Source organism: Pygocentrus nattereri, chromosome 12, assembly GCF_015220715.1.
Source record: "Pygocentrus nattereri isolate fPygNat1 chromosome 12, fPygNat1.pri, whole genome shotgun sequence".
NCBI classification, from domain to species: Eukaryota; Metazoa; Chordata; class Actinopteri; order Characiformes; family Serrasalmidae; genus Pygocentrus; species Pygocentrus nattereri.
The window spans coordinates 42,020,418-42,041,692 of NC_051222.1; the positions used below are offsets into that span (position 1 = coordinate 42,020,418).

Sequence of the window (21,275 nt, forward strand, 5' to 3'; positions counted from 1 at the left end):
GGACAACTGGTTAAACATTAGTTTAGATGCCTAAAACCTTCGCGCAGTGCTGTATGAATCTGAAAGTAGAAACATTTTCCCAAAATTTGAAAATTTAAAACTGAAGTATTCTTAAAAGAAGATGGCAAAAACCAACAACAACATAAATTGTTGAAAACAACTGATAAAACAAACATTTTACTGCCGCTCTGGAGAGTGAGTTAGCAGCCAAACAACATGGGACCCCCGAATACCAGGGGGATTTCACACAGTGGTCTACACCAACCAGAAGATACAGCTGAAACTGTAGTCAGACATTTGTCCATTGTGGAAAATCATGGGATTGTAACAGAAGAAACGTGGCTCGTCTTTGTTTGTTTATACTGTTTATTGGATGCCTTTTCTTATGCTGAGATACATACAGAGCGCTGACATTAAAGCATTACAATCATTTCCCATTTGCACATTTTCCTCCTAAAGCTTGGATAATATAATGCATAATACATTTGCAGATGAGGATGTTTATCCAAATAAAAAATGACATCATGTTCTGTCTCACGTGGTTTGAGTTCCTGGACTATAAGTTTGTCAGGTATTATTGTTTTCTAAAAAAATAAATAAAGCACAATATAGCAAAATAATAATAACAATAATAATAAGTAGTAGTACAGTATTGTTCAAATGATGGCACAGATTATGATTGTGTCAAACGTAATAAGCGCTGCCTTCTCAGGTGGTATTCTGAGGCAGGAAGGTACCCAGTCATGGCACTGACTTACGAGACAGCTCGGGCAGCAAAGCACCAAAACGATGCCTTCAGTTTCAGACACACCAATACAAAACAGTTCTGCATCTAAAATCTGATTGGCTGAGCTGCGTTTGAAGCTGTTGTAAATGACCTGATATAAACTCACCCATGACGCCTCACAGTGACTGAACTCCTACTGCTCCACATCACCAAAGATCCTTGTGCTGTTAATGGAATAATCTTTGGTTCTAATGCTGCTCGATGCCGTACTGATGAAGCAAGAACCCAGTTCTGTTTAAAGTGAGTGGCTGGCAACTTATGTTCTTAACTAGAACCAGGCTGGTCGGATAGCTAACAGGCTAAAAGCTCCATCGTTAATATCACAGGCTTGAATTAAAGCACTTACAGTCTGATTTACTGTAAACCTGCAATATAAAAGTCTAAAGAACATCACCCGAATGTCTTACGAGCTTCAAATGTCTGTGTTTCAGTCAGAAGTCGCGTCAAACCCAGGCTGAATCCCAAACGGCTCTGTACTCCCTTATCAGTGTTCTAGCTAGGGTAGAAGGGTAGAAGTTCTAGCCTCTACAGCCAAACACTACCTCATTTATCGAGTGTGGACATGTCTAAGGTGCAAACGACTGTTTCTTAGCTGTGTTCTGCCCAGTATAAACTCCTACATCGTGCACTATGTAGGGAGCAGGGAGCCGATTGAGATGCAGTCCCAGTGTGAGAAGAGGGGCGGCGCTGGGCTGGTGCTTAAAAAGACTCATGGTGGTGAGTTGATGACCAAAAACTACTTATAAAAAGTGTTTGTGTTGTTATATGCTCATTATTTTATGATAAAAAGTTCAAAAGTCAGTGGAATGACTGTAATATAAATTGAGGGGCCACCGAATGCTCTTCTACTCTGCTTTGCGTCATGCCTAACAACATCACTTCCCTGTGATAAAACTGCAGTAACGCACGGCGTCTTGTGGCTCAGTATACAGTTATATGTTTATGGAAAATATTATTTCATATTTTTAACTGTTGGGTAGCAATAATACAGTTGTATATAAAGTATGTATATATATATATATATATACAGTCTGAAACTCATGTTGTATTAATAAAGTACTTTTTAATACAAAACATGGGGTTCCTTCAGTTTACTGTCAGCTCAGTAATACATGTGGCTTTGAGAAAGCACAGTAATTAATATGCTATTCTTTTTGTTTTTGTATTATTGCTCTGATCTGTTGGGCATGTGACAACAACGTAGGAACCAGCAATGACGAGTCTGAAGGACAGGTGTACTGGATACGCTTGGGTACAATTACCATGCACTATTTGTTCGTTACTGCACAAGTTGTTATTGTTTATTTGTTCCAGTTTTGTTAATAAATATGTTCATATTCAGTTAATCAATTTCATCATTTCGTGAACTCCCCCCTTCCCTCCATAGCTTTGTCCAAACCCCCGAGCTCATTTCAATCTGAAATTTTCCTTTAAGCCCTGATTTCGGCCTGTGGTCCGTCATTCAGTGATCTTCGTTTAAACTCCACAGCCTGCGATGAACGATCTCACATCTTGGTTCTTACAACGTTTACGCCAGCCCACCCTAAGAAAAAGATTAAAAACATTTCAGTCATTTATTTAGCCAGGCTCCTTCTGTAGGTTCACTAGAGGGCCCATATCCTGCATTTCCCCCCTGAGGTACGCTTGTAATGTTTATGTGGTTTTATGTGCCAAAAACAGTCCAAATTTATTGTTATATTTTCCAGCTTCTCATTATTGCTTTAGAACTGGGGTCTTCAGCACTGGTTCTGGAGGCCAAGTGTCCGTCACATGTTCTAAAACACCTGATTTAACTGATTTATTAATTGGCAGGTTTGGCGCATGTGTTTTGTGTTGGCCAATGACCAGTCTGTGCTGGAAACCCAGGACTGGATTTGAATATTCCTGCAGGTTTTGTGTTACCATGATTTTAAGATTGATAAATCACCCTGGAAAAGGATGGCATGCCCCATCCAGGTGAGGTGAGAGAAGCTGCCCCAGGTGGAGGAGATTATGGCCAGCCTTTTTCCAGTTTAGCTTCCATATATGGACTGCAGGGACTGGAGAGTGAAAGGCATGTTTGGAAACTTCAGCAGTGGTTGCCTGTGTCTTGTGATCCCTTATTAGCCCTCGTGTATATAAGCCCTGTGTTTGACCTGGTCTGTGTTGGTCTTTGTTGGATGTGTTTGACTTGCTGGTCTTGGTTTGATACCAACACCAAACTCTAACTATTTAAAGACAAAAGCGTTTTTTCGTGATACGGGCCCTTTAAACCTGATTATTTAGCCATACCACGCTGAGATGCCCTGCTGACGCACTATGGTCTTGGCACAGCGTATGTCAGCGGAGATGTCATCAGTCAGTAGCTCTGTCGGAGGAAACAAGCATGAAGACAGTTACATGAGTCTCATCCGTTTCACACAGAATATGGAGGGGAATTTGAGCAAGAACTGCACGGTGGTTTATGTTAATGGGTCACTGTCCATTTCATTACACAGGTATTATTACATTCACACTGGGCCTCGTTCACCAGACGTTCTTAAGAAGGAATTTCTTCTTAAACTCACTTACGCAGTTTTCACCAGTGTTTCTTACGTGGGATTTTTTCTTAGGTAAGAACAGAATCTACACACTCAAAGCACAAAGGTGAGAACAGATCTGAGCTTTAAGAACATTTTCTTTTTCTTTGAACGTTTCTGAAGAACACGCTTAGGAACAGACTTAGGAACATGTTGGAGAATGAGGCCCAGTGTTTTAAGAAATATTCTTACGGCTGCAGGAGATTCGACAGATGTTATGGCTGGGGAACTGGCCATTAGAACACCACCAGCGATTGTTGATCTGAAAAATGCCGTAGTCCCATGAGCCGTCAGGGTTTTTGTTGATGGTCTGAGTGTTGTAGCTGGACTCCGCATTGACTAAACAAACCCCTACAGATAACGGAGTAAAATGAGCATTGTTTAAATTTATCATGAATGGTTGACTAAATATGAGTTCATGAGTTTTTGTAAATGAAAATTATAAAATTAAGGCTTGTTTAGTCTAAACATATGATGAATCAACTCACAAATCTTGTGATTTGAGGTGCTTCATAATCTGACGTGCAGTGCAGTTGATCATTACCACACAGCAATTATGTGTTTGGTGAGTGTAGTGGGTAACTACGCTGTAGACTAGGGTTCAGTCCCCCGCCTGGGTACCCTACACTATGCCGATAAGAGCCCTTGGGCAGGACTCCTTCTTTTAAGAGGATCTCGCTCCAGCTGAGGCCGTTTTTGCATTTCAACATCTTAGTATATCTTGCAGGAGAAATTTAGTGATTTGTACGCTGCTGTTATGCTGTATGAGTGAAACATTTAGCTGTCATTGCAAGTACATTCATGGCATTCAGCAGGCGCTAATATCCAGAGCAACTTAGCACTTTTTGTCCACTCAGAAAATCCCTAGCTAACACTTTTATTCTGTACATGCATTATTCTTTTCTTATTTCCCTTTTTAACTGTATATTTCTGAATTATTTCAGTAACAAAATATATAATATTTTAATATTATTATAATAACATAAAATATATGCACCCTCCCGATTTATTTACTGAACACTGTGTTTGTTTATTGTGCTGTTCCATAGCACAGCTGTGATTTTCTAAACATGGTACATGAACCTTACTGCAGTTTACAGCACCAACTGTTCATTCATACAAATATATATACAAATCGCTGCTGTCTGAACAAACCTTGTATCTCAAAAATGGTAAAATTTACAGGATAACAAAAAACATGCTTTACTTTTAATGTAAGTCAATGGAACCAGACGTCTTCCCAAGTGATTTTGGGTCATTTCGTTTTGTGCATTCATCATGAAATTTACTCACAATGTAAAACACAACAGGTATTTTCAAACACTTTAAAAAATGGTGATACGAGGTTTTGTTTCCGACAACAGCAATATGTACATATTTATATATCACACTTGTCGGAAAAAACCTCATATCTCCATTTTTGTTGTTTTTTGTTTTTGGACATAATTTAAAATTGTCTGTTGTTCTTTGCATTGTGTGTAAATTTCACGATGAATGCACTAAACGAAATGACCCAGAACTTCTTGGGAAGATGTCTGTTTCTATTGACTTACATTAAAAGTAAAGCATGTTTTTTTCTCTAAAGTTACCATTTTGGAGTGTAATTGAAAAGATCTTGGAGCACTCACAGTTAGCCAGACTGACGCCACTGAAGCCGGACATTCCAGCCGCTTTCAGCGTTCTCGCGAGCTCGCATCGGCTAAACCGCTTGGCACTGGCTGCCGCCGCTACCAGCAGAAGGAGCACCCAAATCTTCATTGTGCTGCAGGAAGAGGATGAATGTCTGGAGTGTTACTGGGCGTTGTGTGTGTTCTGTCTTGCACCTCTCAGTGATATGTGTATATATATATATATACCCTTTGAGGAACTGCTGCAATTATCGGAATTCTTTCTGGAGCTTCCTCAAAGTAAATTCCTGGTTGTATTGTGTTTAGCTTAGTCAACTGATTGTTTGTCTGGCCTCGTTGGACAAATTGCGCAAGAATATATGTCTCTAATTTAATCTATGGTTTGAAAATCGCAGCACTTCTGATAAGCGTTTAGAGATAAGAAAAGACTGATCTTGGTCACAAACTGCACATGTATGTGTGGCTGTGAAGCAAAGGCAGCGGTGATCAGCTGACGAGAGAGGAAGTCTCTGCTCCTTGTCTTGCACTTTCCACGTGATTCTGAATCCACAGCAATACACACTTCATTACAACACAGGAGAAACGTGTTTTGACCCTGTGGTGTATTCGGTGCGTTCCTTTATGCTGCTTTGTGTCATTTAGGCCCTGTATCAGTTTTCATAATACTGAGCTGATTCTTTTGCACCTAGCAAATAAGTTCTGGCCCAGATCTGGGTGCTGGATCAGGTGCAGAATCAGACTGCTTGCACGCATGCAGCCAAACGTGAGCTGGGAGGCTGTGGACCAAACATGAGGCACTATAATTTCCCTGCTTCTTTCCCAGGAAAAGACCAACAGTGCCATTAATCAGCCAAACAACAAACAGAACGGTGTAAGAAGTCCAGCCTAATATACAAATGCATGTTGCTGCTGTCGGAAGAAAACCTTGTATCTCCATTTTTGTCGTTTTTTAGTTTTTCCCATAGTTTGAAAGTGCCTGTTTGCACTCACATTGTGTGTAAATTTCATGATGAATGGGCAGTCGAGGGCTGGAGGTTGGGAAACTGGCTCTGTGACCGGAAGGTCGCCGGTTCGATCCCCAGAGCCGACATTCCATGACTGAGGTGTCCTTGAGCAGGACACCTAACCCCCAACTGCTCTCCGGGCGCTGCGGATTGGGCTGCCCACCACTCCGGGCAAGTGTGCTCACTGCCCCCTAATGTGTGCTCACTAGTGTGTATGTGGTGTTTCACTTCACAGATGGGTTAAATGCGGAGGTGAAATTTCCCCGTTTGTGGGACTAAAAATATATCATTTAACCAAAAGAAATGTCCCAAAATGACTTGGAAAAACGTCTGGTTCCATTGATCTACATTAAAATTAATGCATGTTTTTCCTTCTACTGTAAAGTTATAGTTTTGGGGATACAAGGTTTTCATCTGACAACAGCGATAAAAAAACACATATCACATATTAATATACATTATAAATTACGCTCATAGTAAATCACAGGAAAATACACTGCTCAAAAAAGGGAACATTAAAATAACACATCCTAGATCTCAATGAATGAAACATTCCAGTTGAAAATATTTATTCATTACATAGTGGAATGCGTTGAGAACAAAATAACATAAAAATGATCAATGTAAATCAAAATTATTTTCCCATGGAGGTCTGGATTTGGAATTATACTCAAAATAAAAGTGGAAAATCAAATCACAGGCTGATCCAACTTCAGTGGAAATTCCTCAAGACAAGTCAAAATGAGTGTTGTGTGTGGCCTCCACGTGCCTGTATGACCTCCCTACAACTCCTGGGCATGCTCCTGATGAGGTGGCGGATGGTCTCCTGAGGGATCTCCTCCCAGACCTGGACTAAAGCATCCGCCAACTCCTGGACAGTCTGTGGTGCAACGTGGCGTTGGTGGATGGAGCGAGACATGATGTCCCAGATGTGCTCAATCGGATTCAGGGCTGGGGAACGGGCGGGCCGGTCCATAGCTTCAATGCCTTCATCTTGCAGGAACTGCTGACACACTCCAGCCACATGAGGTCTAGCATTGTCCTGCATTAGGAGGAACCCAGGGCCAACCACACCAGCATATGGTCTCACAAGGGGGTGAGGATCTCATCTCGGTACCTAATGGCAGTCAGGCTACCTCTGTCGAGCACATGGAGGGCTGTGCGGCCCTCCAAAGAAATGCCTCCCCACACCATTACTGACCCACTGCCAAACCGGTCATGCTGAAGGACGTTGCAGGCAGCAGATCGCTCTCCACGGCATCTCCAGACTCTGTCACGTCTGTCACATGTGCTCAGTGTGAACCTGCTTTCATCATGAGCAGCTAAAATCCTGTGTTAAGCAAAAATGGCAAAACATTTCACTGTCAGAGCTACAGCAGCATCTCCTCAGTTCCCAAACACTGACAGAGCACTGTTAAAGAAGAGGTGATGAAACTCAGCGGTAACCAGACCCGTCCCAACTGTTTAGGAACATGTTGTTGGCATCAAATTCAAAATGGGCAAATATTTTTCAAAACACAATGAAATTTCTCAGTTTTAGCATTTGATATATTGTCTTTGTAGGATATTCAAATAAATATAGGGTTTAAATGATTTGCACTTCATTTAATTTTGTTTGCATTTACATTTGGCACAGTGTCCCAAGTTTTTTGGAAGTGGGGTTGTATTTCGGAATGCAGAAAAAGTATGAAAATAGAATTATGCATAAATAGAATTATGTATCTCATAAAAAAGCAAAAAGCTCTTAAAGCAACAAGATATGAGCTGAATGAACTCATAAGAAACAATCACAATGCCCTAAAACAGACAGCCGACAAGACATATGAAAGTTTTAGATATTCCATATCTGTAGATATATATTTTATAGATATATATGATCACCAATATTCATTCTTAATCGGGACGAATTTGGCTTCTTTGCAACATCTGAGACATTTAAATGTGACAAATCAGCATAAACACTTTTTCACAGCACTGGAAAAAAACGTCTGGGCAACGTCAACATGCTGAAGTTCACCTCCTCAGTACTTTTACTGCTTACTGCTGACGACAGGCCCTTATCAGCAAGGACTGGAAGGAAGTTTTCCCCTTCACCTCCTTCCTCATCACCCTCCATGTTGTTGTTTTCACATCTGTCCCTCAGCCAATCCCAGGTAGTTACCTACAAAACAACTGAAATAGCTCAAACTCTGCCCACCCAATCCATCCATCCATTTTCTAAGTCGCTTCTCCGTCAGGGTCGCGGGGGGTGCTGGAGCCTATCCCAGCAGTCTTCGGGCGAAAGGCAGGATACACCCTGGACAGGTCGCCAGCCCATCGCAGGGCAGACAGACAGTCACTCACACACTCACACCTAGGGGCAATTTAGCACGTCCAATCGGCCTGACTGCATGTCTTTGGACTGTGGGAGGAAACCGGAGGACCCGGAGGAAACCCACGCAGACATGGGGAGAACATGCAGACTCCACACAGAGAGGACCCCGGTCGCCCCCATCGAACCCAGGTCCTCCTCACTGTGAGGCGACAGCGCTACCCACCACGCCACCATGCCGGCCCACCCAAACCCCACCCCTTTATTATTAATTCCAGCAGCACTGCTGTGTCTGATCCACTCGTACTAGCACAACACAAACTAATAAACCACCACCACCACCACGTCAGTGTCACTGCAGTGCTGAGAATGATCTGCCACTCAAATAGTACCTGCTCTGTGAGCGTCCATGGGGGTCCTGACCACTGAAGAACAGGGTAAAATCAGGGGCTAGCAAAGTATCAGAGAAACAGATGGACCACAGTTCTGTATAGAACCATAAGCAACACATTCTCCATCAATCTAAAGAACCATTTCACCATGCAAGGAACCTGATAAGCATGCAAATGGTTCTTTTTCTGTATTTAGGTATGGAAAGGTAATAAAATCAGAAACACTGGGTGGAAAATACCTGCACAGACCTATAAACGATAAACTATGGAGAATTGTTTAAATTCAGCAGGGTGGTGGACTTTATTTGATCCGATGTTCAGTAAATGTTGGTGAAATCTGACTGAACTGGACTTTATTTGATCTGATGTTCAGTAAATGTTGTTGAAATCTGACCGAACTGGACTTTATTTGATCTGATGTTCAGTAAATGTTGGTGAAATCTGACTGAACTGGACTTTATTTGATCTGATGTTCAGTAAATGTTGTTGAAATCTGACCGAACTGGACTTTATTTGATCTGATGTTCAGTAAATGTTGGTGAAATCTGACCGAACTGGACTTTATTTGATCTGATGTTCAGTAAATGTTGTTGAAATCTGACCGAACTGGACTTTATTTGATCTGATGTTCAGTAAATGTTGTTGAAATCTGACTGAACTGGACTTTATTTGATCTGATGTTCAGTAAATGGTGTTGAAATCTGACCGAACTGGACTTTATTTGATCTGATATACAGTAAATGTTGGTGACATCTGACCGAACTGGACTTTATTTGATCTGATGTTCAGTAAATGTTGTTGAAATCTGACCGAACTGGACTTTATTTGATCCGATGTTCAGTAAATGTTGAAATCTGACCGAACTGGACTTTATTTGATCCGATGTTCAGTAAATGTTGTTGAAATCTGACCGAACTGGACTTTATTTGATCCGATGTTCAGTAAATGTTGAAATCTGACCGAACTGGACTTTATGTGATCCGATGTTCAGTAAATGTTGTTGAAATCTGACCGAACTGGACTTCATTTGATCTGATGTTCAGTAAAAGTTGTTGAAATCCGACCAAACTGGACTTTATTTGATCTGATGTTCAGTAAATGTTGTTGAAATTTCTGGTTCAGTACCTGCCTGATTTTTTGTGATTTGGGAAATCACATTAAACAGTATTCTAGGATTATACTTATTATTCTCGATCAGCGAGGCCAGATATGCTGAGCGAGCTTCAGTGAGAGCATTTCTATCCTCTATAAGGCCGTCCTTCCAGGCAGTGTAGAACACTTCCAGCTTGGAAGACTGCAGCATAAACAAAGGGGGAAAACTTAAATTCAGACAGACATCCATGTATTATTCTAAAATAGCAGCTTTTCAGCATGAGCAAACCATTATTGTTAATATGGTTAACTGTAACCTGTGCCCCTTCTAGGACACCTCCAACCACTAGAAGAAGTCAGAGAACCATGACAAGCTGTGCAGCTGTGCACGCTCTACTTAAGGAGCGCTCCAAAGGCTCAGTGCTCAGTTTTGAGTTTACTGGCACATGCATGTCGCTCTGCTGAGCCGGCAGATTATATTCTCTCAGGTCTCGAGTTTTTGTTAACTGTTCCCCAGTTGTTTTCCTTGTGTAAGTATATGAAAAAAGTTGTTGACTACTTTAGTTTTCAGAAACTCTTTTGTAATAACTCACACTGTTGACATGTTGTTGTGATTAGTTATAGGTTTTGAAAAAACAACAGTGGCCAAAAGGAACAACAGGAATGGCCTCACTCAACATCCTTCCAGGTCTGAAACCCCTTCTAACTCCATCCTGGTCTTGTGTCTAACTTTCTGGCTCCATCCTGGTCTGGTGTCTAACTTTCTGGTTCTATCCTGATCTTGTGTCTAACTTTCTAACTCCATCCTGGTCTTGTGTCTAACTTTCTAACTCCATCCTGGTCTTGTGTCTAACTTTCTGGCTCCATACTGGTCTTGTGTCTAACTTTCTGGTTCTATCCTGATCTTGTGTCTAACTTTCTAACTCCATCCTGGTCTTGTGTCTAACTTTCTGGTTCCATCCTGGTCTTGTGTCTAACTTTCTTACTCCATCTTGGTCTTGTGTCTAACTTTCTTACTCCATCTTGGTCTTGTGTCTAACTTTCTATCTCCATCCTGGTCCTGTGTCTAACTTTCTAACTCCATCCTGGTCTTTTGTCTAACTTTCTAACTCCATCCTGGTCTTGTGTCTAACTTTCTAACTCCATCCTGGTCTTGTGTCTAACTTTCTGGTTCTATCCTGATCTTGTGTCTAACTTTCTAACTCCATCCTGGTCATGTATTTAACTTTCTAACTCCATCCTAGGCTTGTGTCGAACTTTCTGGCTCCATTCTGGTCCTGTGTTGAACTTTCTGGCTCAATCTTGGTTGTGTGGCGAACTTTCTGGCTCCATCCTGGTCGTGTGTCGAACAACATCTACATTATGAAGGTGATTTACATTTATGGCATTTGGTTGATGCTCTTATCCAGAGCAACTTACAATTTGATCATTTTTTTACACAGGTAGGCGAAGGTGGTGTTAGGTGCCTTATTGGTATAGTGTAGGCTGCTTGCCCTGGTGGGGGATTGAACCGCAGTCTGCAGTGTAGAAGGCAAAGATAAATCTTTACTTTGATTAACCGAATATGAATCCAGCTTATTTTTTCCAACATACATATCCTGTGATGTTTGGCTTTGTTTTGAAAAGTCTGGGGTACTAGGAAAGAGGCAGATACCTTTAGTAAAATATTTATTTTGAAAACAGTCCTCTATTTAGATTTCTACTTGAATACTTTATTATAATTCATGTATTTAAGTATCCAGTGTAAAAGTACTGGGAATTCCAGCTGATTTAGAATAGCTGTGTTATTACAGAGACTTGTGGTGCGCTCACCCAGGGAATCTAACTCCTGTCTGCTGCATGGAGAGCAGAGGTCTTACCCACAACACTATGCATTGGTGGCCAGGCTGGGATCCTCAGTGAGCCACATCAAATGGGCAGTCGTGGGCTGGAGGTTAGGGAACTGGCCCTGTGACCGGAAGGTTGCCGGTTCAATCCCCAGCGCCGACAGTCCATGACTGAGGTGTCCTTGAGCAAGACACCTAACCCCCAATTGCTCCCCGGGCGCCGTGGATAGGGCTGCCCACCGCTCTGGGCAAGTGTGCTCACTGCCCCCTAGTGTGTGTGTGGTGTTTCACTTGCATGGATGGGTTAAATGCGGAGATGGAATTTCCCCGGTTGTGGGATCAAAACAGTATCACTTAAATGGCTCAGTTCACCAATAAGAACCAGCTGTTTTAGCTGCTAAACAGCTCTCCATTCAACAGCATTGCCAGTTCTTTCAAACTCGGCCAATGTCAGCAATATTCCGGTCTTTGTGTCTTTTTAGAGCCTCAGTTGTTAAATGGCGTCGTATCGTATCTTCTACTTAACAAAGTGATGTTGTACTGATCATTGTTCAGAGGCCATCTAGGAAATCTCCCTTTCATTATCTGTCTTTGTTTTTATATAAAAAATCTCAAAGTTAGTAATGACACTAGCAAATATCCATGTTTTAAAATATAAGTTTATTTCTTCTCGACATTGACATCACGCCACGCATCTGATGAGTTCTAGCCAGGATCCGGACTCCATCTCCCAGAATCCTTAGGGAGATCACTTTACTCCTGACCTTTCCTCACGTTCCTATCAGCGCTCTAGATCACCGGAGTACTGATGTGTGCCACCTGTGTTGTTGATCATATGACTTTCTCAGTTAAGTTTATGAGCCCAGGCTTTAGTCCTAGAAGGTTGCGACATATCGTATCTGTTTGTGATTTACTGAGTGTTGCATCTATAGTTTGTATTCTGTGAATGAACAGCTTTTCATTTCTCAGACTCTGCTTTTTGCTCTGCCCTCTGGTTTGTTTGCCCTTGTTCTCTGATTCCGGTTTTGGACCTGTTTGCTTGTTTTTTGATGACGCCTTGTTCCTGCCCCTTTTTGGACTGTTACTAGCGTGATATGTTTGTCTGTTTGTGTCTGCCGTGTCTTTTAGATGTGACCCCTGCATGTTTTTCGACTACGATCTTGGACGCTGATTCCACTAGTAAAATCTCATTTTTGTTCTCTAACCACAAGCATCTAATTTACGTTGGCGCGTTACACATCACCTCTAGTTTTACTCTGAAGATGCTTACAGCAGAGCAGACTTAGCGATGGAAATGTGGTGTCACAAGGCCAAAATCTGTGAAGTTTCTCATTCGCCAGTTTCTTATTTAAATTTTCCCGTTCCACCTTAAATGATACAGCTGTTACACTCTGGCACCTTAGGCCCCATTTAAGGTGGAACGGAAAAAGTTGAACAAGAAGCTGATGAATGAGAAGCAACTTCAACCTCATATAAAATCGAAAGTCGAGAGACATTTTACAGAGTACTGTTCCACTCTTGTGGAAAAGTTTCCTGCTGGAGATATGAGAAAAGCGGCTGTAGCTGAGCTAAAGCTTGAAGCAGAGCAAAATAAGTCTGGGTTTTTATTCCTATTATACTTTTTAGAGCGTTTAGTACATTAACACACACTGAGACATATTTACAGCCAAGATGTTTGATTTTTGTTGAAGGTATGAAATTACTCTTCTTAACCGACCCATGCTATAAGCAAACTGTTCTTGCTGGTGTCACGCATCCCTCCGGACTTGACACCTCCATGGACTCCATCTCCCAGCATCCTCTGGGAGCTCATGTGACTCCTGACCTTCCACCCTGCTCCAATTACCATTCAGCCTCTCCTGAATACTAATGAGTTTCACCTGTCACTGTCTTAGTTTGCCTAGTGGGAGTAGTACAAAGCCTGGGCTTTTAGTTTAGATCTTTGTGAGGTGCATTTGCATTCTTTTCTGTATTTTTGGACTTTTCCCTTTTTGCCTTTGCCCTCTGGACTCTGTTTTCCAGTTGTTATGTTTGTTTGTTTGTACTTTCTGTCTCTGTTGGATTTGACTTTTGCTTGTTACCTGAATGCGACTTTGGATCACAATTTCACAAGTAAAGCTTTTTTCCATTTTCTATCCACGAGCGTCTGAATCATTCTATTATGTTGCAGCTCAAGATGAAAAGTCACAGATAGGTAAGAAACTTTCACACTTCAAGTGAGCTCATTTCATCTATTTGTCTTGTGTTAAAAACAAGACTCTTCAACTGGGTCAGCTCCAGGTGTTCATTTAAATTAGTTTGCTCAAATAGTCGATTTGTTTGTACACAATACATAGCTACAACCTCATTTCCAAGAAAATTGCGCAAAATGTAAATAACAAGAAAAATGAAATAATGTGCAAATCATTTAAACCCTATATGTATATGTATATTTGAATTTGATGCCAGCAATATGTTGTACAATGCTTAAAAAAAACAAAAGCATCTGGTGGTTGATTGGCAGCAGGTCAGTAACATGATTGGGTCTAAAAAAGCGTCTCAGAGAGGCGGAGTCTTTTAGAAGTAAATGTGAGGAGGTTCACCATTCTGTGAATGACTGCACCATCAAATAGAGCAACAATTCAAGAAGAACGTTTCTCAACATAAAACAGCAAAGAGCTTCTGCTTTTCATCGTCTGCGGTACAATATCATTAAAGACTCAGAGAATCTGGAGAAATCTCTATCTGTGAGGGACGAGGCTGAAAACCAGTATCTGCTGGCCGTGATCTTTGGGCCCTCAGGCAGCACTGCATTAAAAACAGACATGATTCTGTAGTGGAAATCACTGCATGGGCTCAGAAACACTTCTGAAAACCACTGTCTGTGAACACAGTTCATCACTGCATCCACAAATGCTGTTAAACTCTAAAACACGAAGAAGAACCCAAATATAAACAGGATCCAGAAACGCTGCCACCTTCTCTGGGCCTGAGCTCATTTAAAATGGACTGAGGGGAAGTGGAAAAGTGTCCGGCAGTCTGACGATTCAACATTTGAAATTCTTTAGGAAATCGTGGACACTGTGTCCTCCGGGCTGAAGACCACTCAGCTTGTTATCAGTGCTCAGTTCTAAAGCCAGTATTCATGATGGTTTAGGGGGCATTAGTGCACATGGCATGGGTGACGTGCTCATCTGTGAAGGCTCCATTAAAGCTGAATGATATAAACATGTTTTATCAACATCTGCTGCCGTCCAGACGACGTCTTTTTCAGGGAAGGCCTGGATTATTTCAGCAAGGTGATGTTAAACCACATTCTGCATGTATTACAGCAGCACTGCTCCGTATTAAAGAGTCCGGATGCTAAACTGACCTGCCTGCAGTCCAGACCAGTCACCACGGAGAACATTTGGCACATTATAAAATGAAAAATATGACAAATGAGCTCCTGAAACTGACGATCAGCTCAAATCCTGCATCAAACAAGAACAGAAAACATTTCACTTTCAGAGCTACAGCAGCGTCTCCTCAGTTCCCAAACACTGACAGAGCTGTTAAAGAAGAAGTGATGAAACACAGCGGTAAACAGACCCGTCCCAACTGTTTAGGAACGTGTTGTTGGCATCAAATTTAAAATGGGAAATTTTTATTAAAAAACGTGTGAAAAAAAATGTGATTTGTGGTCTTTGTACTACTTTCAGTTAAATACATGGTTTAAATTACTTGCACATCACTGAATTTTATTCTTATGTACCATTTTGCACAGCGTCCAAACATTTTTGCAAATGGGATTGTATTTTTTTTTAAGATTTAGTGTTTTCTAAAAATACTTTCCAAAAATGTAAAGTAATCGTATTGTAGCAGGCTGCTGGTGCCTGAGCCTGATGGTGTGGCTCGGCAGATGACCACGTGCAAAGGCTCATGGTAGCACACCTCCAACAAAGGGACTGTTTGTTGTTTAATGTGGTTAATTGTTGTGTACATGTAGTTTATGTTATTTGGTGTCGGGGAGTAGATGTGCACCGTCAGGGGCTAGAGGTGACCTCTCTCTCAAGTCCAGTGTCTTATAGGTGCTCCTTTTTACCGGTGTGTTCAGTAAAGAGCACTTGTTACAGCAGAATCATGGTCACTTGGGTGTTTCTTCTGCTGATACCACAGGATTCTGAACACTGTCTTTACAAAGTGTAACTGGGATGTAATGCAAATGCTTATATTCTCTTTTCTGAATACATTTTCCCAATACTTGTATTTTGTTACATCCAAACTGACATTAGCATCAAAGTAAAACTAAATGTAATGCTTGCATCTGGGAGAAATGAACAACTTTTAAATATATATGTTATATTTGTAAATCTGCTAATGTCATTACTTTGAGATTAATTTGATTCTTATTAGTGAACTGAGCCATTTGATTTAACTCACTGAGGAGCCCAGCCTGGCCACAAATGCATAATACTAGTGGCTGGTGGTTGAGTACAGTGTAGTGGGTAAGACCTCTGCACTCCATCCAGCAGGCAGGAGTTAGATTCCCTGGGTGAGCGCACCACACATCTCTGAAATAGCACAGCTATTTTAAAGCAGCTGGAATTACCCAGTACTTTTACATATGATGAGAGGACTTCTGTTTTTTCAAGAGAAATATTTTTCTAAGGGAATCTTCTATAAGCTTTTTTCCTAGTACCCCAGACTTTTCAAAACAAAGCCCATAAATCATAGGACATATATGAAATGGAAAAAATAACACAAGATTCATATTTGCTTAATGCTTAATGAAAGTAAACATTTATTGCATTGGGCGTAATATTACCTTCTTTTTTCAGCCTAGCAACATGTGAAAGTTTTGGTTAAATGCAATAGAAAAGGTGGAAACGTAGTCAGGAAAGAGTTCCAGTCACCATTATAGATCATAACTTTTGTGCTGCTGTTCATCCTCAGAGACTCTAAGATGAGATGAGGTGTCTGATCTGGACTTCACTGCAGGGCTCTAGAGCTCTCTGCCCTTTCATTCGGTGCAGTCCATGATGCGGTCATCTCTGCCGATGAGCCACAGGTGGCCGTTATCGTAAGAAACATGCTTGATTTTCTGAGGAGATGGTACTTGGCGCCACCCAGTGCCAGTAGGGTTACTTGGTGAAACACCATCCCTGCAAGACACCAATCAAATCAAATTGGTCATTTGGTATCAAGACAAGGTCTCTCATTTCAAGACTCATCTACCACTCTTCCCCCCAGTTTAGTCATGCCTAATTCTAATCACTAGTTAATGGGTCGAATACCATCCAGTACCACCAGCACCAGAAGGGCGACTGCTAGCACAGGCTTCGAGGGGCCATCCTACCCACCCCGAGGCCGAGACCAATTGAGCTCTCTTGGACTCCTGGCCACGGAGTCCAAGAGGTCACCAGGTATGAAAAACGTGATCTCCTGATGATAGAGCCAATGCTTAGATGGTTGCGCCACTTAGGAGCTGCTCACCTACCACATTTGTTAACAAACATCCACTACACGCAATAATAACTGCTTAATAAAATTACCTCTGATAGACCTCTCCAATCGAACTGACCCCGAAGACTTTTCCATCCGTGGAAACCTCAATCATGGAAAGACCTCCAGATATCTGCTCCCAGTTTAAGGAGCCAGCACAAGTCGTTGGAGTCACATCCTGAAATAAAGCAGACTCAGACTGAAAATTAGGTAGGAAGCATGGTAGAGGCTAATAAAAGATATAAGATAACAGTAGCAAACATGTTAAAAAAGACTTTTAAACATCGCTGAAATAAAAGTACAATCAATAGTGTAACAACAATTTTGAAACAACAGATTGGGAGGTTCTCCGTGACCCACATGGTGAGGATGTTGGTGGTCTCACTGATTGCATCACAGACTACATAAATTTCTGTGTGGAGAACACCCTACCCACCAAGACTGTACGGTGTTTTTCCAATAACAAGCCCTGGGTTACCCCAGATCTGAAGGCCCTTCTGGAAGAAAAGAAGAGGGCATTTAGATCTGGAAACAAAGAGGTAATGAGGAGAGTACAGAAGGAGCTGTGGAGGAAAATCTGAGCGGGCAAAGACCAGTACAGGAAGAGAACGGAAGGCCAGCTTCAACAGAACAATGCAATTGGAGTTTGGAGGGGTCTTAAAACCATCTCAGGTTTTCAGGAGTCCAACAGGCAGCCTGTAGGAAACCTGCAATGGGCAAATGACCTCAATTCCTTCTTCAACAGATTTGATCTGGTAGCTGACCCTCCCTCAGCCCAGCTTACACCCCTGCTTTCAGCTCCCCGCATTCAGCCCTGTGCTCCTCTGTCCCTAACCAGAGAACAGGTGAGGAGGGAACTGAGGAAGGCAGCAGGTCCAGACAACATCAGTCCTGGGATCCTGAGGCACTGCGCAGACCAACTGTGTGGGATAGTAAAGGACATTTTCAACCCAAGCCTGAAACAGGAGAGAGTGCCAGTACTCTGGAAGACATCGTGTGTAGTACCTATCTGAATGGCTACAGACCAGTGGCACTGACCTCACATCTGATGAAGGCTTTGGAAAGACTTGTTCTTGCCCATCTTCGTTCACTGATGGGACCTATGGATCCTCTGCAGTTTGCCTACCAGCCAGGCATTGGAGTGGAGGATGCAATAACTTACCTACTCCACAGATCCCTCGCTCATCTTGACAAGGTGGGAAGCACTGTTAGAATCATGTTCTTTGATCTATCAAGTGCTTTCAACACCATCAAGCCCTAGGGAGCAAGATGGAGAAAGCAGGGGTGGATCACCATCTCATCACATGGACTATGGACTGCCTCACAAATGGACCGCAGTATGTGTGACCTAAGGACTGTGTATCAGAGACACTGCTCTGCAGCACGGGGGCCCCACAGGGAACAGTCCTGACCCCATTCCTCTTCACCTTCTGCACCGCCGACTTCATCCACAACACCTCAACCTGTCACTTCCAGAAATTCTCTGATGACTCTGCCACCGTTAGCTACATCTCACATGACGATGAAAGGGAATACAGAGAAGTTACAAGGAATTTTGTGGACTGGTGCCAGCAGAACTGCCTCCAGATCAACACGGCTAAAATCAAAGAGCTGGTGGTGGATTTCCGCAGGACTGAGTTCTCCTCACCCACTTCAGTGAACATCCAGGGTAGAGACATTGAGACTGGGCAGCATCCTGACCAGCTGCTTCACAGGCTGGTACGGCAGCTCCACTGCTGCACAAGGGAAAGTCCTAGTTTCCAAGCTTGAGTCGTTAAACTGGCCACAGCCACAGTCCCACCAGATCACGAACACAAAACCTGCTCAAACTATATACACAGTATCAGACTCTCTCCATGTTCCTGCTGCCTGAGTTTACTTGGACTGAGCACTTGAGCAAACTTTCAGGACATCATTTATTGAACATTGAACTCTCATTCACACACTGGGCTGGAGGCTATTTGTTGATATTTGTTGGCTCTCAAGTAAGAGCAACTCACCTGGAACAATAACCCAATCTCCTCCCCCAAGTTTGTAGATGTAATTGTTGGAATCGACTCCCCAGACGCCAGCAGGTCCCACACTGACGTGCTTCAGAGATCCAGGAACCTGGATCCAGCTGGTGCTGTACAGCGTGTAGATCTGATTATTGGAGTTGACCCCAAACACTTGACCATTCCCAACATCAAGCTGCTTCAGGCTGCCTGGAACCAACCTGCACTCTAAAGCTGGGAGGACAGACAGACAGACAGAAAGACAGAGATATTACAGCAGCAATTCACATAAATCAGCCAACACAAATAAAGATGAACAAACTGAGCAAATTGCAAATATATGCAGTAAAGAATTAAGACGTCCCATTAAATATGTTTCTTTATTTTAAAATATGGACCAATATTTGATCTTCTTTTCAACGATGTCTATAGATAAAGGTGATGTAATTGCATTGCCTTTGCAAAATCAATAAAAAAATTGATAATTTATTTAACAAAAAAATGAAAAAAAGATGCCAACTTTTCCTGAGGAAAAGGTAAGAAACCCTGTACCCTAATAGATGGTATTTCCCCCTTTAAATGAAAAACCTCAATTAGACGTGTCCTATACTAGTTCTATCCTTTCCTATGCGTCTACGAGTCTCTGGCATCGACAGAAATTTTTCCCACTCCCCAGTGCGGAACTCTTTCAGCTCTCCATTTCTTTCTTTTGAGCCTACCTTTGTGGATTTACTGCAGTGTTTTGAGGCATCGTCATGTTGCACATTTAACCTCTGCTTTACCTCTAATATTTGGACAGTTTCATATTTTCCTCAAAGCAGCAAAGAATTCAAAATGAATTATATGATGGAGAGCTTGCTAGGCCATGCTGCAGCAAGGCAGCCCCAAGCCGTGACACTTCCACCGCCATGCTTCACAGCTTGCATGAGGTTCTAGTGCTCAAACGTTGAATCCATCTGTCCAAAGCACAATGATCCAGAGGTCCTGGTCTTTGTCTAGGTGTTCTCTGGCAAAGTTTAGTCTTGCCCCAAGATTGAAACAGCAAGAGGTTCCTCCTTGCACACTTCCCATGAAAATCAAACTCGGTAGATTCTGTGGTAGATTTAAGCACTTTAGTATCTGCTATGGTACCTCATGCCTGTAGGTCTTGTGTTGTCATTTCAGGATAGTGGGACATTTCTTTATGCATCTTGCGGTCTGCTCTTGGCCTGAACTTGATAGGACGACATGATGGTTGTTGTTTTAAATGTCCTTCACTTGTAAATTTTCACTTGTTTCCGGACAGTGGAAATTCTGATTTCCGCTGTCTTGACATCTGATTTACATTGACAACCTTCTTTCTGAAGGCGTCTCGCCAGGGTCTGAGCTTTCAATAAGACTATCTCCTCCAAAATCCTCTCTGATAATGTTCTAATCATGTGCAGCTGCTGTGATGCACCTGATTCTAATTTAAGGCATTTTAAGTAGTAATACATGTGGGGTGTCTTAACTTTTTACTTACAAGAAAATTGTGTTTCTGTTAAATATATTTTACAAATAAGAAGAAAAAAACCATTTTTATCTGTTTCATTATCTTATCTTCATCTCTTAATGTTGCTAAAATGCAGATCAAATGTCCAAGCATTTATTTTTCAAATGGTTTTATTATGAATATATCTCAAATGTTCTAAATGTCTGTGTCTAAAACATTTTTTTGCTTGATAAAAATGTGTGGATTTATGTATTGTGAATATATTGTATAGCACAAAGAAATCTGTCTGAATGTTCATCCCTTACTGTATACGTTCATTTTAAAGAGAGCCATATACTCACCCAGAGAGGTGAAGCAAAAGCTGAGGAGGACGAAGACGACTGCTGTTCTCTCCATGGCCTTTGGTCAGTGTCAATGTTTGTCTTGGTTAGATCTGAAGTGCTGAGTCTGAGCATATCTGGAGAGCATAAATACTCCATGAAAGAGGAACTCAGTCAGGTGAATCTGATGAGGAGGTGCCAAGATAAACCAAAACAGGCCAATCAGGAGGGAAGGATTGTGGTGAGACTGTCCAAATAGAGTAAACTTGGAGTAAAGGGGTGAACCTTCCCACTAAAACAACAACAGCAGCTCATCCAGGGAGTCACAAAAGAACCCAGATGAACATCCAAGGAACTGCAGGCCTCACTCAGTTTAGATCATTTCAGTTTTTATGATTCCACTATTTGAAAGAGACTGTGGAGAGAAAA

At 41.9% G+C, this 21,275-nt stretch overlaps 2 protein-coding genes across 2 annotated transcripts; both read right to left on the reverse strand.

Moving 5' to 3' along the window:
- Window positions 1–376: 376 nt before the first annotated feature.
- LOC108413448 (lysozyme C II-like) lies at window positions 377–5,355 on the reverse strand. The gene is made up of 5 exons (XM_017685963.2): window positions 5,202–5,355; window positions 4,974–5,107; window positions 3,538–3,696; window positions 3,059–3,134; window positions 377–2,330 (listed from the first exon to the last, which is right to left on the reverse strand). Exons 2-5 carry the CDS (start codon window positions 5,101–5,103, stop codon window positions 2,264–2,266), a joined length of 432 nt encoding a protein of 143 aa, XP_017541452.1. The 5' UTR covers window positions 5,104–5,107; window positions 5,202–5,355; the 3' UTR covers window positions 377–2,263.
- A 10,976-nt stretch (window positions 5,356–16,331) lies between these two features.
- LOC108415232 (fish-egg lectin-like) lies at window positions 16,332–20,959 on the reverse strand. Its single transcript, XM_037543372.1, has 5 exons — window positions 20,868–20,959; window positions 19,062–19,289; window positions 17,540–17,586; window positions 17,112–17,239; window positions 16,332–16,721 (listed from the first exon to the last, which is right to left on the reverse strand). Exons 1-5 carry the CDS (start codon window positions 20,920–20,922, stop codon window positions 16,580–16,582), a joined length of 600 nt encoding a protein of 199 aa, XP_037399269.1. The 5' UTR covers window positions 20,923–20,959; the 3' UTR covers window positions 16,332–16,579.
- Window positions 20,960–21,275: the final 316 nt, after the last annotated feature.

Bases quoted from the DNA above. Each gene is read 5' to 3' on its own strand.
- LOC108413448 (XM_017685963.2), bottom strand. From the start codon at position 5,103: ATGAAGATTTGGGTGCTCCTTCTGCTGGTAGCGGCGGCAGCCAGTGCC. The intron at 3,697-4,973 runs GTGAGTGCTCCA...CGTTATCTGTAG, and splicing joins TGGCGTCAGTCTGGCTAACT to GGGTTTGTTTAGTCAATGCG. The intron at 2,331-3,058 runs GTATGGCTAAAT...TCTTTTTCTTAG, and splicing joins CAGCAGGGCATCTCAGCGTG to GGTGGGCTGGCGTAAACGTT.
- LOC108415232 (XM_037543372.1), bottom strand. From the start codon at position 20,922: ATGGAGAGAACAGCAGTCGTCTTCGTCCTCCTCAGCTTTTGCTTCACC. The intron at 17,587-19,061 runs GTGAGTTGCTCT...CTTTGTTTCCAG, and splicing joins AGATTGGGTTATTGTTCCAG to ATCTAAATGCCCTCTTCTTT. The intron at 16,722-17,111 runs GTAATTTTATTA...GGTGTCTTGCAG, and splicing joins ATTGGAGAGGTCTATCAGAG to GGATGGTGTTTCACCAAGTA.